General features: G+C 35.5%; 1 protein-coding gene across 2 annotated transcripts in view; it reads right to left on the bottom strand.

The window, feature by feature from the left end:
* Positions 1-19,729, bottom strand: part of EFCAB13 (EF-hand calcium binding domain 13) — a 314,516-nt gene that overhangs the window by 239,217 nt on the left and 55,570 nt on the right. For both annotated transcript variants that reach the window (XR_003515406.2, XM_027568521.2), the window contains exons 10-13: positions 18,714-18,785; positions 3,717-4,211; positions 1,518-1,655; positions 198-269 (exon numbers count right to left, since the gene is read on the bottom strand). Coding sequence is in view for 1 of the 2 variants with exons in the window: in XM_027568521.2 (XP_027424322.2) it covers positions 198-269; positions 1,518-1,655; positions 3,717-4,211; positions 18,714-18,785 (777 nt within the window). In the remaining variant the exon portion in view is untranslated. The remainder of the gene's footprint in view (positions 1-197; positions 270-1,517; positions 1,656-3,716; positions 4,212-18,713; positions 18,786-19,729) is intronic.

Raw genomic sequence — 19,729 nt, 5'->3', positions numbered from 1 at the left:
AGAACTCTGAAGTAAGCAAGTTAGCTATTATTACCTTGATAGAACAAGTCTTTAAAAAACTGGCAAATGGCTTGCCTGAGGATTTCAGGACTATTAAGTCTCTATCTGAAAAGCAAACTCAGTTCAGTTGAACCTAACTCTTTTCAACCTAACTGCTTCTTTCCTCCAAATCATTTTAAAATAAACTTCCCACCTACCATCATATTCAGGAAGACTTTGCTCTATGGCGAGAGCATTCATAAAGTCATCTAAGTTCACCATTCCACTTTCTGTAAAATAAAGAGTTGGATATGCACTCTGTTGTGTTTTTGCATAAAAGGTAAATTCATATTTTAATACAACTATGAAAGAATTCTCCTTCACTTCATCATTATCCTATTGAGTCTTCATATCTTGTTTCCCTAGATGAGTCTTTCTAAATTAGGTCAGTTCATTTCATTTCAACAATTACTCAACAATTTTTAAATATCTACTATAAAGTGCAATGGACTGGATTAGGCACTCAGTTCTTGATAGATATAGGAAAAAGGAAAAGTGCCCATATAGATGGACCATGAGAAATTTGAGTCTATTTCATACCATCATGAAAACCCAGTCAATATGCTATCCATTAAGATACCTTGAAAATACTAACCAGTCCTTACATACCCAAGTGTCCCCATATCTACCCCTAGTATCCAGCTAATCCAAATAATTATCTATTTTTAGATACAAACCCTCCACAGTGCTTATACCAATCCTGATAAGCAACATAAAGAGCTCAATAATTTTAGTAGCACCTATTCCTTAGATTTTTTTTTTAATCAAATCTTCTTTCTCTTTGCTTTAGCTAGGAAATTTTGTTCAGGTTCTAAGAATTCATTTCTAACATATTCCCAAGTCATTCTTTCCGCAAAATGTTGCCTCTGCCTTCTCTTCAACTGAACTTCTGCTATGGACAGTTCTTAATAATAAAACAACTTCTCTAATACAACAACCCTTCCTGGAAATTTAAACTCTGCATTGAATTTAGGCTGGTGACTGGGATATGCCATTTAACATCATCTAGATGCTAACTGCCTGCCTTCTTGTTTAAGTAGCACTAGCCCCAAATTCCTAGCTATAGCACTCCTTCTCCATTTTGGAATCTCCAATCATTTCTTCTTGGATCCTTAGGCTATTTGCTTAGAGATTTTTGTACCCCTTGGTTATTGTGGTCTTACCGCCTGAACCTACCTACAACTGGATCAGACTTCCCCAGTACCTGTCCCATACTAGCAGGCATAGCTAGGGATAGTCATGGAGTCTTACATAAACAATTGAGATATAAAAGGCTTAGCTTCTCCAAACCAATCCATTAGGTAAGACTTTCCGGGAACTTTTTTTTAATATACTACTTTCCATTTTTATATCTGTTCTTTTACAATCTTCTTTAGCCCATTCTGCTCCACTCCTAGTTGAGAGAACTTATTCCATCATTTAAAACTATCCCATAGAAGTGTCTATTTTCTCAAGAAGTTTGGCATTATTAGTCTCACCATTTTGAGTAGTGTCTGTCACAATCTTCTTGAACACTTTGTCTGATAAAGTAATTCCTATTGAAGGCAAAATGGACTTAAGTTCTTCTGCAGCGATGTAATTTTCTTGGAGCTTACTGATTGCTTCACAGATGTTTTCTAAATATACAAAATGTAAAGTACTATTCAGCAACAGAATTTATGTGTCTTAAGCAACAATTAGCACCCAAAATCTTTATCTAGTAGTCAGAAAGCAAGTTTTATCTACTTAATATTATTTCATAGGACTGCTTTTTTTCTTCATATTTCTGTTGTATCTTACATTATATCTAAATACTTCCTTTATAGTTCAAACAGAAAACAATATTGAAAATTCTATAAACATTTATAAACTACTTGTTTGGAGGAACAACTTGTTCAAGTGGCTCAGCCAATGCTGCTTGGTTCTGATTAAAATATAATGAATGAGTTCAAGAGATCAAAATATCAATGTGTTCAAATTCTAGGATTCCAAGCAAAAAATGAGAGTTCTTCCCCTTCCCATCACTTTAGTCTACCACGCTTTCAGTTCACAAATGTCAAAATGATAAAATTTTAGAAGCAGATATACATGGCCTCATGATAAGCCTCCTAATACGCACTGGGATGGGTATAATATCATTTTGGTGATATTCCAGCCAAAAATGCATAACCTGAACTTATTCATGAAGAAATACAAGGAAAACTTCAAATGAGGGACATTATACAAAATAACTAGTCAATACTCTTCAAAAGTGTCACACTCATGAAACCATCCCAGATCGGAGGAGACTAAGGACACATGACAACTAAATGTAATGTATGATCCTGGATGAGACCTTGAACCAGACAAAGAACATTTATGGAACAAATGAAAAAAATCAAATAAGGTCTTCAGAATAGTAAATATTATTGTATCAGTGTTAATTTCCTTGTTTAGTGCATTTACTGTGGTTATACAAGATCTTAACATGTGGGAAAACTAGATGAGGAGTAAATAGGAATGTCTTTACTTTTGTGTAATTATTATGATTTTAAAATTAATGATTTTGAATGAAAAGTTAAAAATGTTTAAAATGTAAATCAAGTGACAGTCACATTTCATAGATGCTCAATTACCATCAATTTATTTTGAGAAGTTATACCAGATAAACTATTTCACACTTCTCTATACACAGAACATTAAGTATGGCAATGGTAGGTGATTTGATTTTAGTGACACCAGGAAGATAGGTAACCACTTTCTTCCACAGTCTTCTTCTACTCAATGGCTAAATGCCTACTACTCCATTATTCTTTTAGCAGGGTTTTAATTCTTCCTGGAATATATATATGTAAAATATATATTCCTCAGAAATAGGAATGGGGCACAGAGTAATAGTAGTGCATTGGTAAAGGAATCAAAATAAACACCATTGTGCCTCCTTAATAGAGCACACTCCCTTTTCAACTGAATTATTGAAAACATGCATTACTGTATAAGAATCACTAATATTTCACTAAGCACTCATTTTAGCAATTACATGTAATATGAAATGTAATAAAAAGGTCACTACATTTCTTTAAAGAAAATAAACATAACTTCAGTAACTTCAGCTAAGGATTACAGGAAGGAGTATTTAATTAAGTTCCATACACAGTATTTCTGTGATAGAGGTACCACAGAAGGAAGAAAACATATATTGGTTGGGAAACCTTGCTCATCTTTGAGGAAGACCATAAATCCCTGGGTGGCTGAGATGTTTAATATTAATTTTGTCTTGATGTTCCCACATCCCTAAGAGATAATATCTGAAGTATTATCATATTATACTGGACATGGATATCATATATTTAAAATATGGAACCTGAGCAAAAATTTCACATAGACTTCTTACATACTTTGTTAAATAAATTATACAATAACTATTTCCAAAAGAAAACAGGCCCTCTATTTTCTAGGGAACTTGAGTGAGTCCAGTTAATCACTGAATAAGCTTCTTAGTCAAAGTTAGGCATCTGAAAAAGGGAGCATCTGGAAAGGCACAACGATCAAAACTACAGTGTTATATGCATTGGCCTATAGACCAGAAGTGGCAGTTATTCGAAAGTACTGACAATTGAAATGCATAGAACTGTCTAATAACTGATTAATTCAGCTCGTTTCCGTGATAACTCAAGAACTCAAGGACCTAGATTTTGACTTACGTATATGATACTGACCCAGAGCATTTGTTGTAGCTTTTTCCTTTAATGAAACCTGTTTTAGGGGGCTGGAATGCCTTCTCAGAGTTGGCTTCTGAAGTTTGGGGATACTAAAAGTATCACTTTTATCCAGAGACTTTTTGAGGCTTGTAATACTCTTCAAGTTATGTGGTATAGACTTTGAGTCATGAATTTCAATCTTCTCTGAATATTTCTTAAAGTTTATGCCATCCTTTGAATATGGTTCCTGGAATCCTGTATTACTGCTATCAACCCCATTTAGGAATTTTTTTATTTGCAAAGGATTTTTTGATCTTTTAAATTCAAGGTGATCATTGTCCTCCATAATTTTATGATGTTGGAGGTTTTTTCTATTTAACTTTGGGAATAACGATGGTTCAAACAGCCTGGAAGTTAAAGTGCTTTTCTTCCTATATTGTAGATAGCATTCTGATATTTTTGATAACTTTCTGTGAGAAGGAGATTCATCCAAGGCTGACCATTCCATAATTGCTAAGCAAGAGAAACATATTTAATTATTTCATTTACCTGTACAATTTGAAATCGTTCTTTAAAAAAAAAAAACAACTAAGTCCTCATGAAAGCTATTCAAGAAATTATCAGTTGCTTCAATACATAAAGTTAATATGTTAAAAAAATTACAGAGGTGGTAACCAAAAGATTGAACTATTAACTAGGTTAAATATAGTCTTCTGGTTTAATATATTTAAATTCTTCCATCCAGAGCTATTCAAAGTTACACTGAATCAAAAGTGATAGCCTCCTAAAGCACATAGTTCTCATTCCCCACTCTTTGCCAATTTTGAAAGATAATAGGCTGACATGTCAATACAGTTACAAATCCCTTAATTACGAGCATACCAAACTAAAAGGAAGTTGTAGTGGGGAAATTTTTATTTATAAAATCAAAATACAAATATTTACTCTCCTAAAGATTCTCAGTGCTTGTGGGGGGAAAATAACTTTTTATATAAATAATATCTTTAGAAAAATATTAATACAATGTCCACTAAGGCTTCATTTGTAAAGTCCACCTGATGGCTCAGAATAGTACATTACATTTGAATAACACATTTTAAAGTATTTCAAATGTTATACTACTTGATCCTCAAAACAACTCCATGAGCTCATCAAATAAATCAAAGAAAACCAAGAAACTTCAACAGAGTAGCAGTACAATCTTGACTATGAAGTCATTTCACTTAGAAAAAACAGAAAGTTTCTTAGTTTAGTGTGTGTTAAAATGAGCAAGTAAAGGAAAATATTTGGATTTTAAATGTCTGGAAATCTTTTTTGAAATTAATTCATTTCTTTTAAGTTGCCATAGATCATTGTATTAGTTTTAGGTGTAAAAAGTTTGGAAATCTTTAAAGATGGTGATATGGATCTCTAGGTTCTATCAAAAAGAAATAGGCTAGTGAATGGGTAAAAGAATAAAATCTTTGACACTTCTGCTTTGGGCTAGGACACTGCAATAGGGACCAACTTTACCCTCAAGCCTTAAATAACTAAAAAATTGGACAATTTATGTGGGGGAAAAAAAAACAGTTTTCAGGCATTGGACAATAGGCAGCACAGGACTAAGTAATCCTCTAAAGAAGGTAAACAGACCAGCTGGAAACCTTACAACTGCATCAGCTTACCTTCTGGATGTAGTTTCCATGCCACAGCATAGGAAAGTAAAACCTGAACAGAGCTTGATGGTCTGAATGAGTAGAGGAAACAGAGATAAAAGGAAGGCCAAAGAATCTAGAATATGGGAGTAGAGTGCCAAAGAAGAGAGAACTACTGAGTTCTGGAGATTAGCATTAACTCTTTGGCTGAGTATTAATCCGCACATACATGAGAAGATTACTACCCAACGACAAGGAAAGAATTACCAGAAAATTATAGGTAGAACAATTCCTGTAGCTCACTAGAATTGAGAATGATTTGTGATTCCATCAGCCAGAGCAAAAAGATCTCATAATACATGGGGCATTCAGTAGATTCATCTGAAGAATGCTGCCTTAGTAGTAGAGCTAAATTATATAAAAGCTGCTCTGAGATCATCATTAAAAAGCTTTAAAAAGCAAGCTTCAAAAGGACCCAACTGATTCCAAGTAATTCAACTGCATCAGAACCAAATCCAACACTAATTAAAGGAGCTCTAGGAGACTATAAAGCAACAAGTAAATTGTGAAGAGGGAGAGCTCAGGAAAATAACTTCATAACATTGTTTATGAACTCCTGGGTTCACCCTGAGCTACATGGATTTGACCCTAAAAAGTACACCATAAATTCTGAGAACAGAACTCTAAGATAAACCACCAGATTGGTCACTGGATGTCCCATATCTCTGAATAGTACTGTAAAGGCTGTGAAAAACAAACTGACATTGAAACTACAAAACACAGAAAATTGATTGAAACTTGTAGCCTGAATCAAACCAAGTCAAATTCCTGCAAAAACAAAATTTAAACATTTTCCAAAGGATTTAAGATCCACATTCTCATAACTTAATATTCAAAATGTCCATGATATTAATTCAAAATCACTTCACATATGAAGAACCAAGAAAATCTCAATCTGCTTTGGAAAAGACAACCAACAGATGCCAACACAACCAAGATGACAAAGATGTTGGAACTGTCTGATAAAGACTTCAAAGCAACTATTATAAAAATGCTCCAACACACAAAGAAAAAAACATTTTTGAAATTAATAGAAAGATAGAAAGTCTCAGAAAACAACATTAAAGACATAAAGAAGAACCAAATTGTAATTTTCAAGCTCAAAAATATAATAACCAAAGCAAAAAAGAAAAAACTCATCAGATATGCTCAATAGCAAAATGGAATTGTCAGAGGAAGAGTTCATGAATTTGAAGATAGATCAATAGAAATTATCTGAACAAGCAGAGGAAAACAAGAATGAACAGAGTCTCAAACACCTGTGGGGCAATACGAAAGAGGTCTGATATTTGTGTCAGTGGAGTCTCAGTAAGACAGGAGAAAAAGTGTGGTGGAGAACAAATATTTGAAGTTATAGTGGCAAAAAAACCTTCAAATTTGGCAAAAGAAAGATTCAAGAAGCTCAGTGAATCTCAACAGGATAAATTCAAAAAATCTACTCCGAAACAAATCATAATCAAACTGCCAAAAACTAAAGACAAATATCTTGAAAGCAACTAGAGAAAAACAACCCATTTTATGATTTGAATAATATCAGATTTCTCATCAGAAATTATGGAATACAGAAGTAAAAGAAATAACATTTTTAAAGTGCTAAAAGAGGAGCATGTGCCTGATTCAGTGGAGTGTGGGACTCTTGATCTCAGGGTTGTGCATTCAAGCCTCACATTGGGTGTAGAAATTGCTTAAAAATAAAATTAAAAAAAAATGCTAAAAGAAAAAGCTGTCAACCCAGAGTCCTATATCCAATGATAATATTCTTCAGGAATTAAAGAGAATAAAGATATTCTCAAATGAAGAAAAACTAAGCTAATTCATTTTTAGTAGATTTGCCCTTTTAAAAATTTAAAAGAAGTTATTCATGCAGAATGGAAATGATACCCAAAAGACATCTGGGCAGTCAAGAATGAAGGAAGAGAAATATAGAATAGTTAAGACCAGGTTAAATATAACAAACTATTATTCTCCTCTCGGAAGTTTAAAAGATGTTTGATCATTGAAAGCAAAACTTACAAACATTGTCTGATGTTTTCAATGTGTGTTATGGTAATACATAAGAAAACCACAGCATAAAAGAGGGAGGGTAAAAAGAGCTATATAATGGTAAAACTTCTATGTTCCACTTGAATTGGTAAAATATTTATATAAGTATTCTGTAAAAGATTAAGTATGTATAGGGTAATCCTTAGAACAACCACCAGAAACATGCAGAAACATAGTGAAAATACATACAAAATAAATTTACAAGCATACTAAAAATGTTCCAAAAAAAGAAGGCAGAAAATGGTTGAAAGCAGGAAAAATAGAAACAAATAATAATATGGTATACCTAGATCTGAATGTATAAATGATTACACTAAATATGATTTAAACACTCAGAGAGAAGAGTCCAAGATGGCGGAGAAGTAGGAGACCTTAGTTTTGTCCGGTCCCAGGAATTCAGCTAGATAGCTATCAAATCGTTCTGAACACCTGTGAACTCAACCTGAGATCTAAGAAAAGAATTGCTGCAATTCTATAAATAGAAAAGGGACCATTTTCTGCAAAGTAGGAGGTGCAGAGAAGTGAATCCGAGGTGATATATTGGAAGATAAACCACAGAGGGAGGGAGCCTCCAGAGGCTATATCAGAAAGTGATATAGCAGCAGAGCGCAAAATCAGAACGTTTAGAAGTCTGCTCCAGTGAGGGACATCCCTGCCTGAAAGGTGCTAAAGGCAGCAAAGCAGGGCAGAATCCTAGGTGGGACAGTGTGGTCTCAGGATCCCTGGGGTCATAGAAAGAATAGGGGTGCCTGAGTGCAGCACAATTCCCAGGCATTGGAGTGGAGAAGCCAGCTGCAATCAGTGAGCCCAGGAGTGGGCTTTCAGCTTGGCATTGCCATAAACCACGAACTCTGGCACAGTCGGACAACCACTCTTTGAGCAGGGGCCCAGCAAGCAGTAGAATCATGGTGAGACCCACCTACCTCCCACAGGAGGAGCCATACCAGTCTGCAGGGTTTGGAGACTCAAAGCAGGGTTGCGTGCCCGAGATAGAAACGCTGGGTTGCATGCTGAGCGAACACGGAGTGCAGACAGAGACCAGGGAGACAGGAGTGATTGACTGCTTTTTCCTGAGGATGCACTGAGGAGTGGCGGGGGTGGGAGCCCTCAGCTCCCGGGCTGGAGGTTGGGAAGCCGCCATTTTCATTCTCAACCTCTAAAGCCACACAGAAAGCCTTCAGGGAACAAAAGCTACATACAGCAATCTGGAACAACTTACTTAGCCTGGCCCCCTGGCAAGGGTGGTGCAGTTCTGCCCAGGGAAAGATACCTGAGAATCAGCACAACAGGCCCCTCCCCCAGAAGATCAGCAGAAACATCCAGCTAAGACTAAGTTTACCAATCACAAAGAATTGCAAACTCCAGCACTAGGGGAAAATAGTATATAAAACTTAATGGTTTTTTTCTCATGATTCTTTAGTCTTTCAACTTTAATTTTTTTCTCTTTTCAACCAATTTCTGATTTTATCTTTTTTAAAGTCTTTTTTAATTTTCATTTTTACAATTACATTCTTTCCTTTGATTGTATTTAATTATATATATATGTATATATACATATACACACACACATATATAGTATTTAATTATATATATGCATTTTTTTCTTTCTTTACAATTTTGGGATGTGGTTTCTTCTAACGAACAGACCAAAATACTCACAGAAGCTAGTGTACTGCTTTGCTCTCTTCACCAGACTGATTATATTCTCTCTTTTTTAAAGTCTTTTTTAATTTTCATCTTTACAGTTACAGTCTATCATTTCAATGTATTTAATTTTATTTTGCATATATTTTGTATATATATGTTATATATATACATAAATGTATATAAATTTATATGTATATATGTCATATATACATACATATATATATTTTTATAAATAAAATTATATTAAATATACATAAATATAAATTTATATATATAAACAATATAAATTTTTCTTTACAATTCTTTCTTTACAATTTTGGGATACAGTTTCTTCTAAAAAACAGACCAGAATACACACAGAATCCAGAGTACTGCTCTGTTCTGTTCCACTGTCTCACTATATTCTCTCTTTTTCTAAATTTTTTGTTTGTTTGTTTCGGGTATCTTCTGATCTCTTTAGTGTATATTTCTCTGGGGTGTTGTTGTCATTTTAGTATTTTGTTCTCTCATTCACTTATTCTTCTCTGGACAGAATGACAAGACAGAAAAACTCACCTCAAAAAAGAGAACACGAAGAAGTACCAACTGCCAGGGACCTAATCCATATGGATATAAGTAAGATGTCAGAAGTAGAGTTCAGAATAACCATTATAAAGATACTACCTGGGCTTGAAAAAAGCATAGAAGACACTAGAGAATCCCTTTCTGGAGAAATAAAAAAACGAAAATTTAACCAAGTCAAAATCAAAAAGGCTATTAACGAGATGCAATAAAAATTGGAGGCTCCAACTGCTAGGATAAATGAGGCAGAAGAGAGAATTAGTGATATAGAAGACAAAATGATGGAGAATAAAGAAGCTGAGAAAAAAAGAGATAAACAACTACTGCATCATGAGAGGAGAATTCAAGAGATAAGTGATATCATAAAGTGAAACAATATTAGAATAATTGGGATCCCAGAAGAGGAGGAAAGAGAGAGAGGGGCAGAAGGTATATTGGAGCAAATTATAGCAGAGAACTTCCCTAATCTGGGGATGGAAACAGGCACAGAGAACCCCCCTCAAAATCAATAAAAAATAGATCAACACCTCGACATATAATAGTGAAGCTTGCATAATCTCAGAGTCAAAGAGAAAATCCTGAGAGCAACTCAGGACAAGAGGTCTGTAACCTACAAGGGTAGAAACATTAGGCTAGCAGTAGACCTATCCACAGAGACCTAGCAGAACAGAAAGGACTGGCATGATATATTCAGGGTCCTAATGAGAAAAATATGCAGCCAAGAATAACTTAATCTATCAAGGCTGTCATTCAAAATAGAAGGAGAGATTAAAAGCTTCCAGGACAAACAGAAACCAAAAGAACTTGTGATCATTAAACCAGCCTTGCAAGAAATATTAAAGGGGATCCTTTAAGCAAAGAGAGAGCTCAAAAGTAACATAGATCAGAAAGAAACAGAGACAATATACAGAAACAGTGACTTTACAGGTAATACAATGGCACAAAACTCGTATCTTTCAATAGTTACCCTGAATGTGAATGGGCTAAATGCCCCAATCAAAAGATGCAGGGTATCAGATTCGATAAAAAAGCAAGACCCATCCATATGCTGTCTGCAAAAGTCTCACTTTAGACCCAAAGACACCTCCAGATTGAAAGTGGGGGGTAGGAAACCATTTGTCATTCTAACGGACATCAAAATAAAGCTGGGGTGGCAATCCTTATATCAGACAAATTAGATTTTAAACCAAAGACTGTAATAAGAGATGAGGAAGGATACTATATCATAATTAAAGGATCTATCCACCAAGAAGATCTAACAATTGTAAATATTTATGCCCCTAATATGGGAGCAGCCAATTATATAAACCAATTAATAACAAAATTAAAGAAACACATTGATAATAATACAATAATAGTAGGGGACTTCAACACCCCACTCACTGCAATAGACAAATCATCTAAGCAGAAGATCAACAAGGAAACAAGGGCTTTGAATGACATACTGGACCAGATAGACTTCACAGATATATTCAGAGCATTCCATCCCAAAGCAACAGGATACACATTCTTCTTGAGTGCATATGGAACATTCTCCAGAATAGACCACATACTGGGTCACAGATCAGGTCTCAACCAGTACCAAAAGATTTGGATCATTCCCTGCATATTATCAGACCACAATGCTTTGAAACTGGAACCCAATCCCAAGAGGAACTTTAGAAAGAACTCAAATACATGGAGGCTAAAGAGCATCCTACTAAAGAATGAATGGGTCAACCAGGAAATTAAAGAAGAATTTGAAAAATTCATGGAAACAAATGAAAATGAACACAACTGTTCAAAACCTTTGGGATGAAGCAAAGGCAGTCCTAAGAGGGAAGTATATAGCAATACAAGCCTTTCTCAAGAAACAAGAAAGGTCTCAAATACACAACTTAACCATACACCTAAAGGAGCTGGAGAAAGAATAGCAGATAAAGCCTAAACCCAGCAGAAGAGAAGTAATAAAGATTAGAACAGAAATCAGTGCAACAGAAACAAAAACACACACACACAGACAAAAAAAAAAAAAAACCAGTGGAACAGATCAATGAAAGTAGGAAAGAATTAGTATGATTGATGAACCCCTGGCCAGACTTATCAAAAAGCAAAGAGAAAGGACTCAAATAAATAAAATCATGAATGAAAGAGGAGAAATCACAACCAACACCGAAGAAATACAAACAAATATAAGAACATATTATGAGCAACTATATGCAACAAATTAGGCAATCTGGAAGAAATGGATGCATTCCTAGAGACATATAAACTACCAAAACTGAAACAGGCAGAAATAGAAAACCTGAACAGACCCATAACCAGCAAGGAGATTGAGGCAGTAATCAAAAATCTCCCAACAAAGAAGAGCCCAAGACCGGATGGCTCCCCAGGAGAATTCTACCAAACATTTAAAGAAGAATTAACACCTATTCTTGTGAAGCCGTTTTTAAAAAACAGAAATTGAGGGGCGCCTGGGTGGCTCAGTCATTAAGCGTCTGCCTTCAGCTCAGGTCATGATCCCAGGGTTCTGGGATCGAGCCCCACATTGGGCTCCCTGTCCGCGGGAGGCCTGCTTCTCCCTCTCCCACTCCCACTGCTGTGTTCCCTCTCTCACTGTCTCTCTCTCTCTCTCTGTCAAATAAATAAATAAATCTTTAAAAAAAAAAACAAACAGAAATTGAAGGAAAACTTCCAAACTCTTTCTATGAGGCCAGGATTACCTTGATCCCAAAACCAGACAAAGATCCCACCAAAAAGGAGAATTACAGACCAATATCCCTGATGAACATGGATGCAAAAATTCTCACCAAAATACTAACCAATAGGATCCAAGAGTACATTAAAAGGATTATTCACCATGACCAAGCGGGATTTATTCCTGGGCTGCAAGGGTGGTTCAAAATCCACAAATCAATGTGATACAATACATTAATAAAAGAAAGGACAAGAATCATATGATCTTCCCAATAGATGCAGAAGAGGAGTTTGACAAAGTATAGCATCCTTTCCCGATTAAAACTCTTCACAGTGTAGGGATAGAGGGAACATACCTCAACATCATAAAAGCATATATGAAAAGGCCACAGTGAATATCATTCTCAATGGGAAAAAACTGAGACCTTTTCCCCTAAAGTCAGGAACACAGCAGGGATGTCCACTATCACCACTGCTGTTCAACATAGTACTAGAAGTCCTAGCCTCAGCAATCAGACAACAAAAAGAAATAAAAGGCATCTGAATCGGCAAAGAAGAAGTCAAACTCTCACTCTTTGCAGATGATATGATACTGTATGTGGAAAACCCAAAGACTCCACCCCAAAATTCTTAGAACTCATACAGGAATTCAGCAAAGTGGCAGGATATAAAATCAATGCACAAAAATCAGTGGCATTTCTATACACTAATAGTGAGACAGAAGAAAGAGAAATTAAGGAGTGGATCCCATTTACAATTGCACCCAAAACCATAAGATACTTAGGAATAAACCTAAACAAAGAGGCAAAGGATCTGTACTCAGAAAACTATAGAACAATCATGAAAGAAATTGAGGAAGACACAAAGAAATGGAAAACATTCCATGCTCATGGATTGGAAGAACAAATATTGTTAAAATGTCTATGCTACCTAGAGCATTCTATGCATGCAATGCAATCCCTATCAAAATACCAACAACTTTTTTCACAGAGCTGGAACAAAGAATCATAAAATTTGTATGGAACCAGAAAAGACCCCAAATAGCCAAAGGAATGTTGAAAAAGAAAATCAAAGCTGGGGGCATCACAATTCTGGAAGTCAAGCTCTATTACAAAGCTATGATCATCAAGACAGTATGGTATTGGCACAAAAACAGATACACAGATCAATGGAACAGAATAGAGAGCCCAGAAATGGACCCTCAACTCTAATGGTCAACTAATCTTTGACAAAGAAGGAAAAAATATCCAGTGGAAAAAAGACAGTCTCTTCAACAAATGGTGTTGGGGAATTTGGACAGCCACATGCAGAAGAATGAAACTGGACCATTTTCTTACATCATACACAAAAATAGACTCAAAATGGATGAAAGGCCTAAACGTGAGAGGAGAACACAGGCAGCAACCTCTTCGACCTTGGCCACAGCAACTTCTTGCTAGACACCTCTCAAAAGGCAAGGGAAGCAAGGGCAAAAATGAACTATTGGGATTTCATCAAGATAAAAAGCTTTTGCACAGCAAAGCAAAGAGTCGACAAAACCAAAAGGCAACCAACAGAATGGGAGAAAATATTTGCAAATGACTTATCAGATAAAGGGCTAGTATCCAAAATCTATAAGGAACTTATCAAACTCAACACCCAAAGAACAAACAATCCAATCAAGAAATGGGCAGAAGACATGAACAGACATTTCTGCAAAGAAGATGACCAAATGGCCAACAGACACATGAAAAAGTGCTTAACATCACTCAGCATCAGGGAAATACAAAACAAAACCACAATGAGATACCACCTCACACCAGTCAGAATGGCTAAAATTAGCAAGTCAGGAAACGACAGATGTTGGCGAAGGATGCAGAGAAAGGGGAACCCTCTTACACTGTCAGTGGGAATGCAAGCTGATGCAGCCACTCTGCATCAGTTGAAGATAGAACTACCCTACAATCCAGCAAATGAAGTACTAGGTATTTACCCCAAAGATACAAATGTAGTGATCAGAAGGGGCACATGCACCCCAATGTTTATAGCAGCAATGTCCACAATAGCCAAACTATGGAAGGGCCCAGATGTCCATCGACAGGTGAATGGATAAAGAAGATGTGATATATATATATACAATGGAATACTACTCAGCCATCAAAAAGAATGAGATCTTACCATTTGCAATAACGTGGATGGAACTATAGGGTATTGTGCTGAGCGAAGTAAGTGAATCAGAGAAAGATAATTATCATATGATCTCACTCTAATGTGGAATTTAAGAAACAAAATAGAGGATCATTGGGGAAGGGAGGAAAAAATAACACAAGACAAAATCAGAGAGGGAAAGAAGCCATAAGAGACTCTTAACCATAGGAAACAAACTGAAGGTTGCTGGAGGTGAGGGGAGTAGGGGCATGGAGTAACTGGGTGATGAACATTAAGGAGGGCACATGATGTAATGAGCACTGGGTGTTACATAAGACTGATGAATCATTGAAGTGTACCTCTGAAACTATTAATATGCTATATGTCAATTAACTGAATTTAAATTAAAAAATAACATTGAAAAAATGATTTAAACACTCCAATTAGAAGAGATTATTAAAATAAATACAAAAATATCACCCAACTCTATGTGGTTTACAAAAACTTCAAATATGTGATATAGGAATGTTAAAAGTAAAAGGATAGAAAATATATACCATGTACGCACTAATCAAAAGAAAACTGGAGTTATATTAGAATCAGAACAAGTAAGCTTCAGAGAAAAAATTACCAGTGATTACATACATACTATATAATGATAAAAGAGTCAATTCACAAAGAAGAGAAAACTCTCCTGGGGTGCGTGGGTGACACAACTGGTTAAGCATTCAACTCTTGGTTTTGGCTCAGATCGTGATTTCGGGGTCATGGGATTGAGCTCTGCAGGGGGCTCCATGCTCATCGTGGAGTCTGCTTGAGTTTCTCTCTCCCTCTCTGCCCCTCCCCCCACATGTGTTTTCTCTCTCTCTCTCTCTCTCTCAAATAAATTAATAAATCTTAAAAAAAAAGAAGATATAACTATCCTAAATGTGAGTTCACCTAGTAACAGAGCTTCAAAATGCATGAAACAAAACCTGACAAAACTGAAAGGAGAAATAGACTAATCCACAATTATATTTGGAGACAAATTCCTTTCTCCATAATAGAACTGGTAGAAAATTAGCAAAGATACAGAAGAAATGAATAACATAAATTATTAGAATCATGCATGTGAGTGGGTATGTGATTATTAGTAATATCTATGTAAGAAAAAAATTAATGAAAAAAATTCTAAACCAAAGACAAAATTAGAATTCAAAATAAACTTTGAAACTTTCAGGTAATGACAGCAAATTGAACAGCCTTCAAAAACCCCATTAAAACTAAAAGAATTTTAAAACATCATAAATCTATAATAATAAAAAGAACAGGTAAAAAAACAACTGCAATTAAATTTTGGAAGCTGGAATGTTGATGAACTTAGTAGACCTGAAAAGGCTGAACCATAAAGCAGAATGTGGAAAGCCAACAAGCAACCCAATTCATAACACAAAACCTCCAAATGCTCATAAGTTAGTAGCATTTAGATACCTTTAAAAGTGAGGGTAAGAATGAAGCTAAAAATAAAGAATTGGATAAAAGTCCATTTAAGTAGTAGTTTGATACCTAGATTCCCTTCATACAGCCAGATGGTTGATTTTTCTCCCACTCCAGCAAGAGACTGACAATTTATCAGAGAGGGTTAAACACAGGATCTCTGGAATTATGGAATACTAAACACAATAGAGGGTAGGAGTATTATATGGAAAAAGAGCAGGGGGGTTACATTGAATAATGGGAACTCCAGTCTTTTGTCTCATTTAACACCTGGAAGTTTAGTAAGCAAGGCTAAACCTCCAGGAAGGATATAAGAAACTTCTTTGAACACTCTGGCCATCAAAAGGAAAAATATCCTAAAGATAGTAATATCAAGGGTTTTCTATGCAAAGAACCCAGCCAGATCACCCTCTAGCAGGGTTTCTCAAACTCAGCAGTACTAGCATTTGGAGATGGATAATTCTTTATTGAGGGGGGCTGTCCTGTGTATTGTAGGATATTTAGAAGCACCCCTGGCCTCTCATCACCTGATGCCAGTAACACAGATTGTGATGACCACAAACGTCTCCAAATGCTGCCACATGTTCCTGGGGGAGGGAGGAAAGAGAGAAAAAAAATCCCCAAATCACCTCTGGTTAAGAACCACTATCCCACAGCTCAGAGTCAGCTAGTTCCACCCTCAATCTCAGAGTTTCCAAACAGCTTTTAGCTTACCATTCTCAAATCTGAGAACAGAGCAATTTTTGGAAATTTAAAACCTACAAGTGAAAAACTAAATAGAAGCACTGGAAGATAAATTTAAGGAAATCTCTCAGAAAGCATAACAAAGAGACAAGAGAAAAGGGTTTTTGTTTTTTTTTTTTTTAAAAGGAGGGGCGCCTGGGTGGCTCAGTCGTTAAGCATCTGCCTTCGGCTCAGGTCATGATCCCAGGGTCCTGGGATCAAGCCCCGCATCAGGCTCCCTGCTCAGCGGGAAGCCTGCTTCTCCCTCTCCCACTCCCTCTGTTTGTGTTCCCTCTCTCCCTGTCTCTCTCTCTGTCAAATAAATAAATAAATCCTCCAAAAAAGAATCAATCCAGAATATCAAATATCCAAATAACAAGAGTTTCACAGAAAAATAGAGGAAAGGAAATTAACAAATTATTTTAATTTTCCAGAATCAGAGGACACTGTATCCAACACAATCACAGCAAAGAAACTTATTTCAAGGTACACCACCATGAAATTTCACAGCACTATATACAACGAAAATATCCTATAAGCTTGCAAAAACAAAAACCGGTTTCATACAAAGAGTCAGGAGTCAGAAAATTTTGGACATCAACAGCAATATTGAAAACTAGAAAATCCAGAAAATTTACAATCTAGAATTCTATACCCAAACTATCAATCAAATGTGAAGACAGAATTTGATACAGGAGGAGAGAAGTGAAAAATCTCCAGAATGTTAATGACGAAAGATCCCAGGATGACAGATGCACACAAGATGTAGAGGGAAACAAATCCATACTGAAGAACATCAGAATACTCTAAGGAAGATTTCCTCAAGAAGACAAAACTAATAGAATACCTGGTGCATGCAAACTTATGGAGAGGATACTTGGATAGTTGGCAGAATTTAGGGTTCAATCAGCAATAAATATACTTATTTAAAAATCAAGCAAATAGGGGCACCCAGGTGACTCAGTCAGTTAAGCGTTTGCTGGACTCTTGATTTTGGCTCAGGTCATGAGATCGAGCCTCATGTTGGGTTCCAAGCTGGGTACGGAGACTGCTTAGGATTCTCTCTTTCTTTCTCTCCCTCCCTCTGCCCCTCCCCCTCATCCCCTCTCAAAAAAATAAATAAATAAAATATTTAAAACCAAGCAAATAAATAAGACAATTATTAATTCAAAGAGGGAAAAATTTGCAGAGAAAAAGAAAGTAGCTACAAGATACTTACTATATAGCTCAGCTGTGAATAGTGTTTACATAAATATATTAGCATAAATACTGAATTAAAACTTAATCAAATTACCTTGTAACTATATTGGGAGTGTGAATAGGTATGGGAAGAGTAAGTAGATGTGATGGAGACAACGAAGATGAAACAGAGCTAAATCCTTATTTTTCATATTAGGAAGTTTACTACATCTACCCCAAATTTTAAAAATCAACAAGTAACAATACAAACATGTTATTTATAGTCATGAAGACAAATGTCAAGTAATCATCTAAAACATCTAAAATGTTTACCTCTGGAGATGCTGAGGAAAGGATCAGGCGACTGGCTGCTTTATTTGCAGTAAGCTTATTACAACTATATAATTCTTAAAATTATATATATAGATAATCTTGATCAAAGGATATTTGAACAAATTAGAGAAAGAATAAGGAATGACATGATGTGATTGGAAGAGTTAAAAAAAACGTATTTAATGAAGGAAAACTGAACTAAATCATGAATGATAGTGAAGAATATACTAAAAATATTTAACTATCAATGTCAGGATGTCAGAATGACCCACAATTTGCAAATTAAATATCTTTCTTCAGTGTTACTAATTTGTTTTAAAGTTTACTTTGTGTTGTAAAATATTAAGGGAGATAAAAGTAGAAAATTATGAGATAGTTATATAACCAATTTTAATTAGTATATTTAGAGTATTAAACTTTTATCTCCCTAATTTAAAAGTTAGAGCAATGGTTTCAGAGAAGGCTTTTAAAACTCGTATGATGAAACCTATAAATTAGGGTTTAAGGACAATTTATTTATAAACAAAGCTTGTTATAGCAACAAGAGCTCACTTACAAAAATCCTCATACTGGTGCTGTAGTTCATCCAAAGTAAATATAATATCTCTAATATCCACCCTGTGGTTACCTGTAATAGAAAGAATAAGTTCAAATACTGTATTTCTCTTTTGAACACAAATATTACTTTCAACCTATTCTAATATGAAAATAACACAGAGATGTGTGGAAGGAGATGGGGAGAGCCAGCTATTACAGGTTTTGAATAATACCTGGAATTGTGAATTAATAACTCAGTACACACTGAAACATAAGACTAAGACCATTATTTTCTTTTCTCCTTAATAAAAGAGTTTCCCATCAAAAGAAATTAGTCACATTTTAAGCCCCAAAGCTAGGTAATCAAGATAATATTTTAATAAGCAGTTTTTTGAGAGTTTACCATAGGTAGAATTTCAAGTTTTAACTCTTACCTTCCTCACTAGATCATGAGCTCTTCAAGAGCAGAGAATGTCATTTGTTTCCCCAATGCCTCGCAAAGTATCTACTTCCCAACACTTAAAAATTATTTTTGAATGAATAAAATATACTGAAGGCTGTAAAGAATAATGCAATGTCTACACTGTGGATAGCAGAAAACCACTTACTTAGGACCTTATAGGTGCCCAGCACTCTCATAATTATGACTTCCTACCATTCTTGCCCTTGCCTCTTTCTAAGACCATTTTCCTTCTTGGGCAGTGCATGACAGAGGATGGGTTCAGAGGCAGTGACCTTAAATAATGTCATTCCAATTGTGCACAGAGGTAGAAAATGCTTTTCCCAACAGTTCTTGCCTCCAAATGCTTGAGTTTGCTTGACATCCAAGGTGAAAAAGACCAGGAGTTGACTTATCTACCTATAAAAATACTAGGTTTATTCTTTAGTCTATGCATAAGAGATCAACTGCTCAATTATATGCATAAGCGAAGACCCTGAAAAAAAGATGCAAGCTTTTAATGTGCCTTCTGAGTCAAAGAAGAATTATACACAATATACTTTTGGTGTTGGGTAGGTTTGATTCATTCTGATTCT

The sequence above is a fragment of the Zalophus californianus genome, chromosome 16 (genome assembly GCF_009762305.2).
Source record: "Zalophus californianus isolate mZalCal1 chromosome 16, mZalCal1.pri.v2, whole genome shotgun sequence".
Taxonomy (NCBI): Eukaryota; Metazoa; Chordata; class Mammalia; order Carnivora; family Otariidae; genus Zalophus; species Zalophus californianus.
Note: the sequence above shows the minus strand (reverse complement) of the source record. Positions and strands in the feature narration are given on the sequence as shown.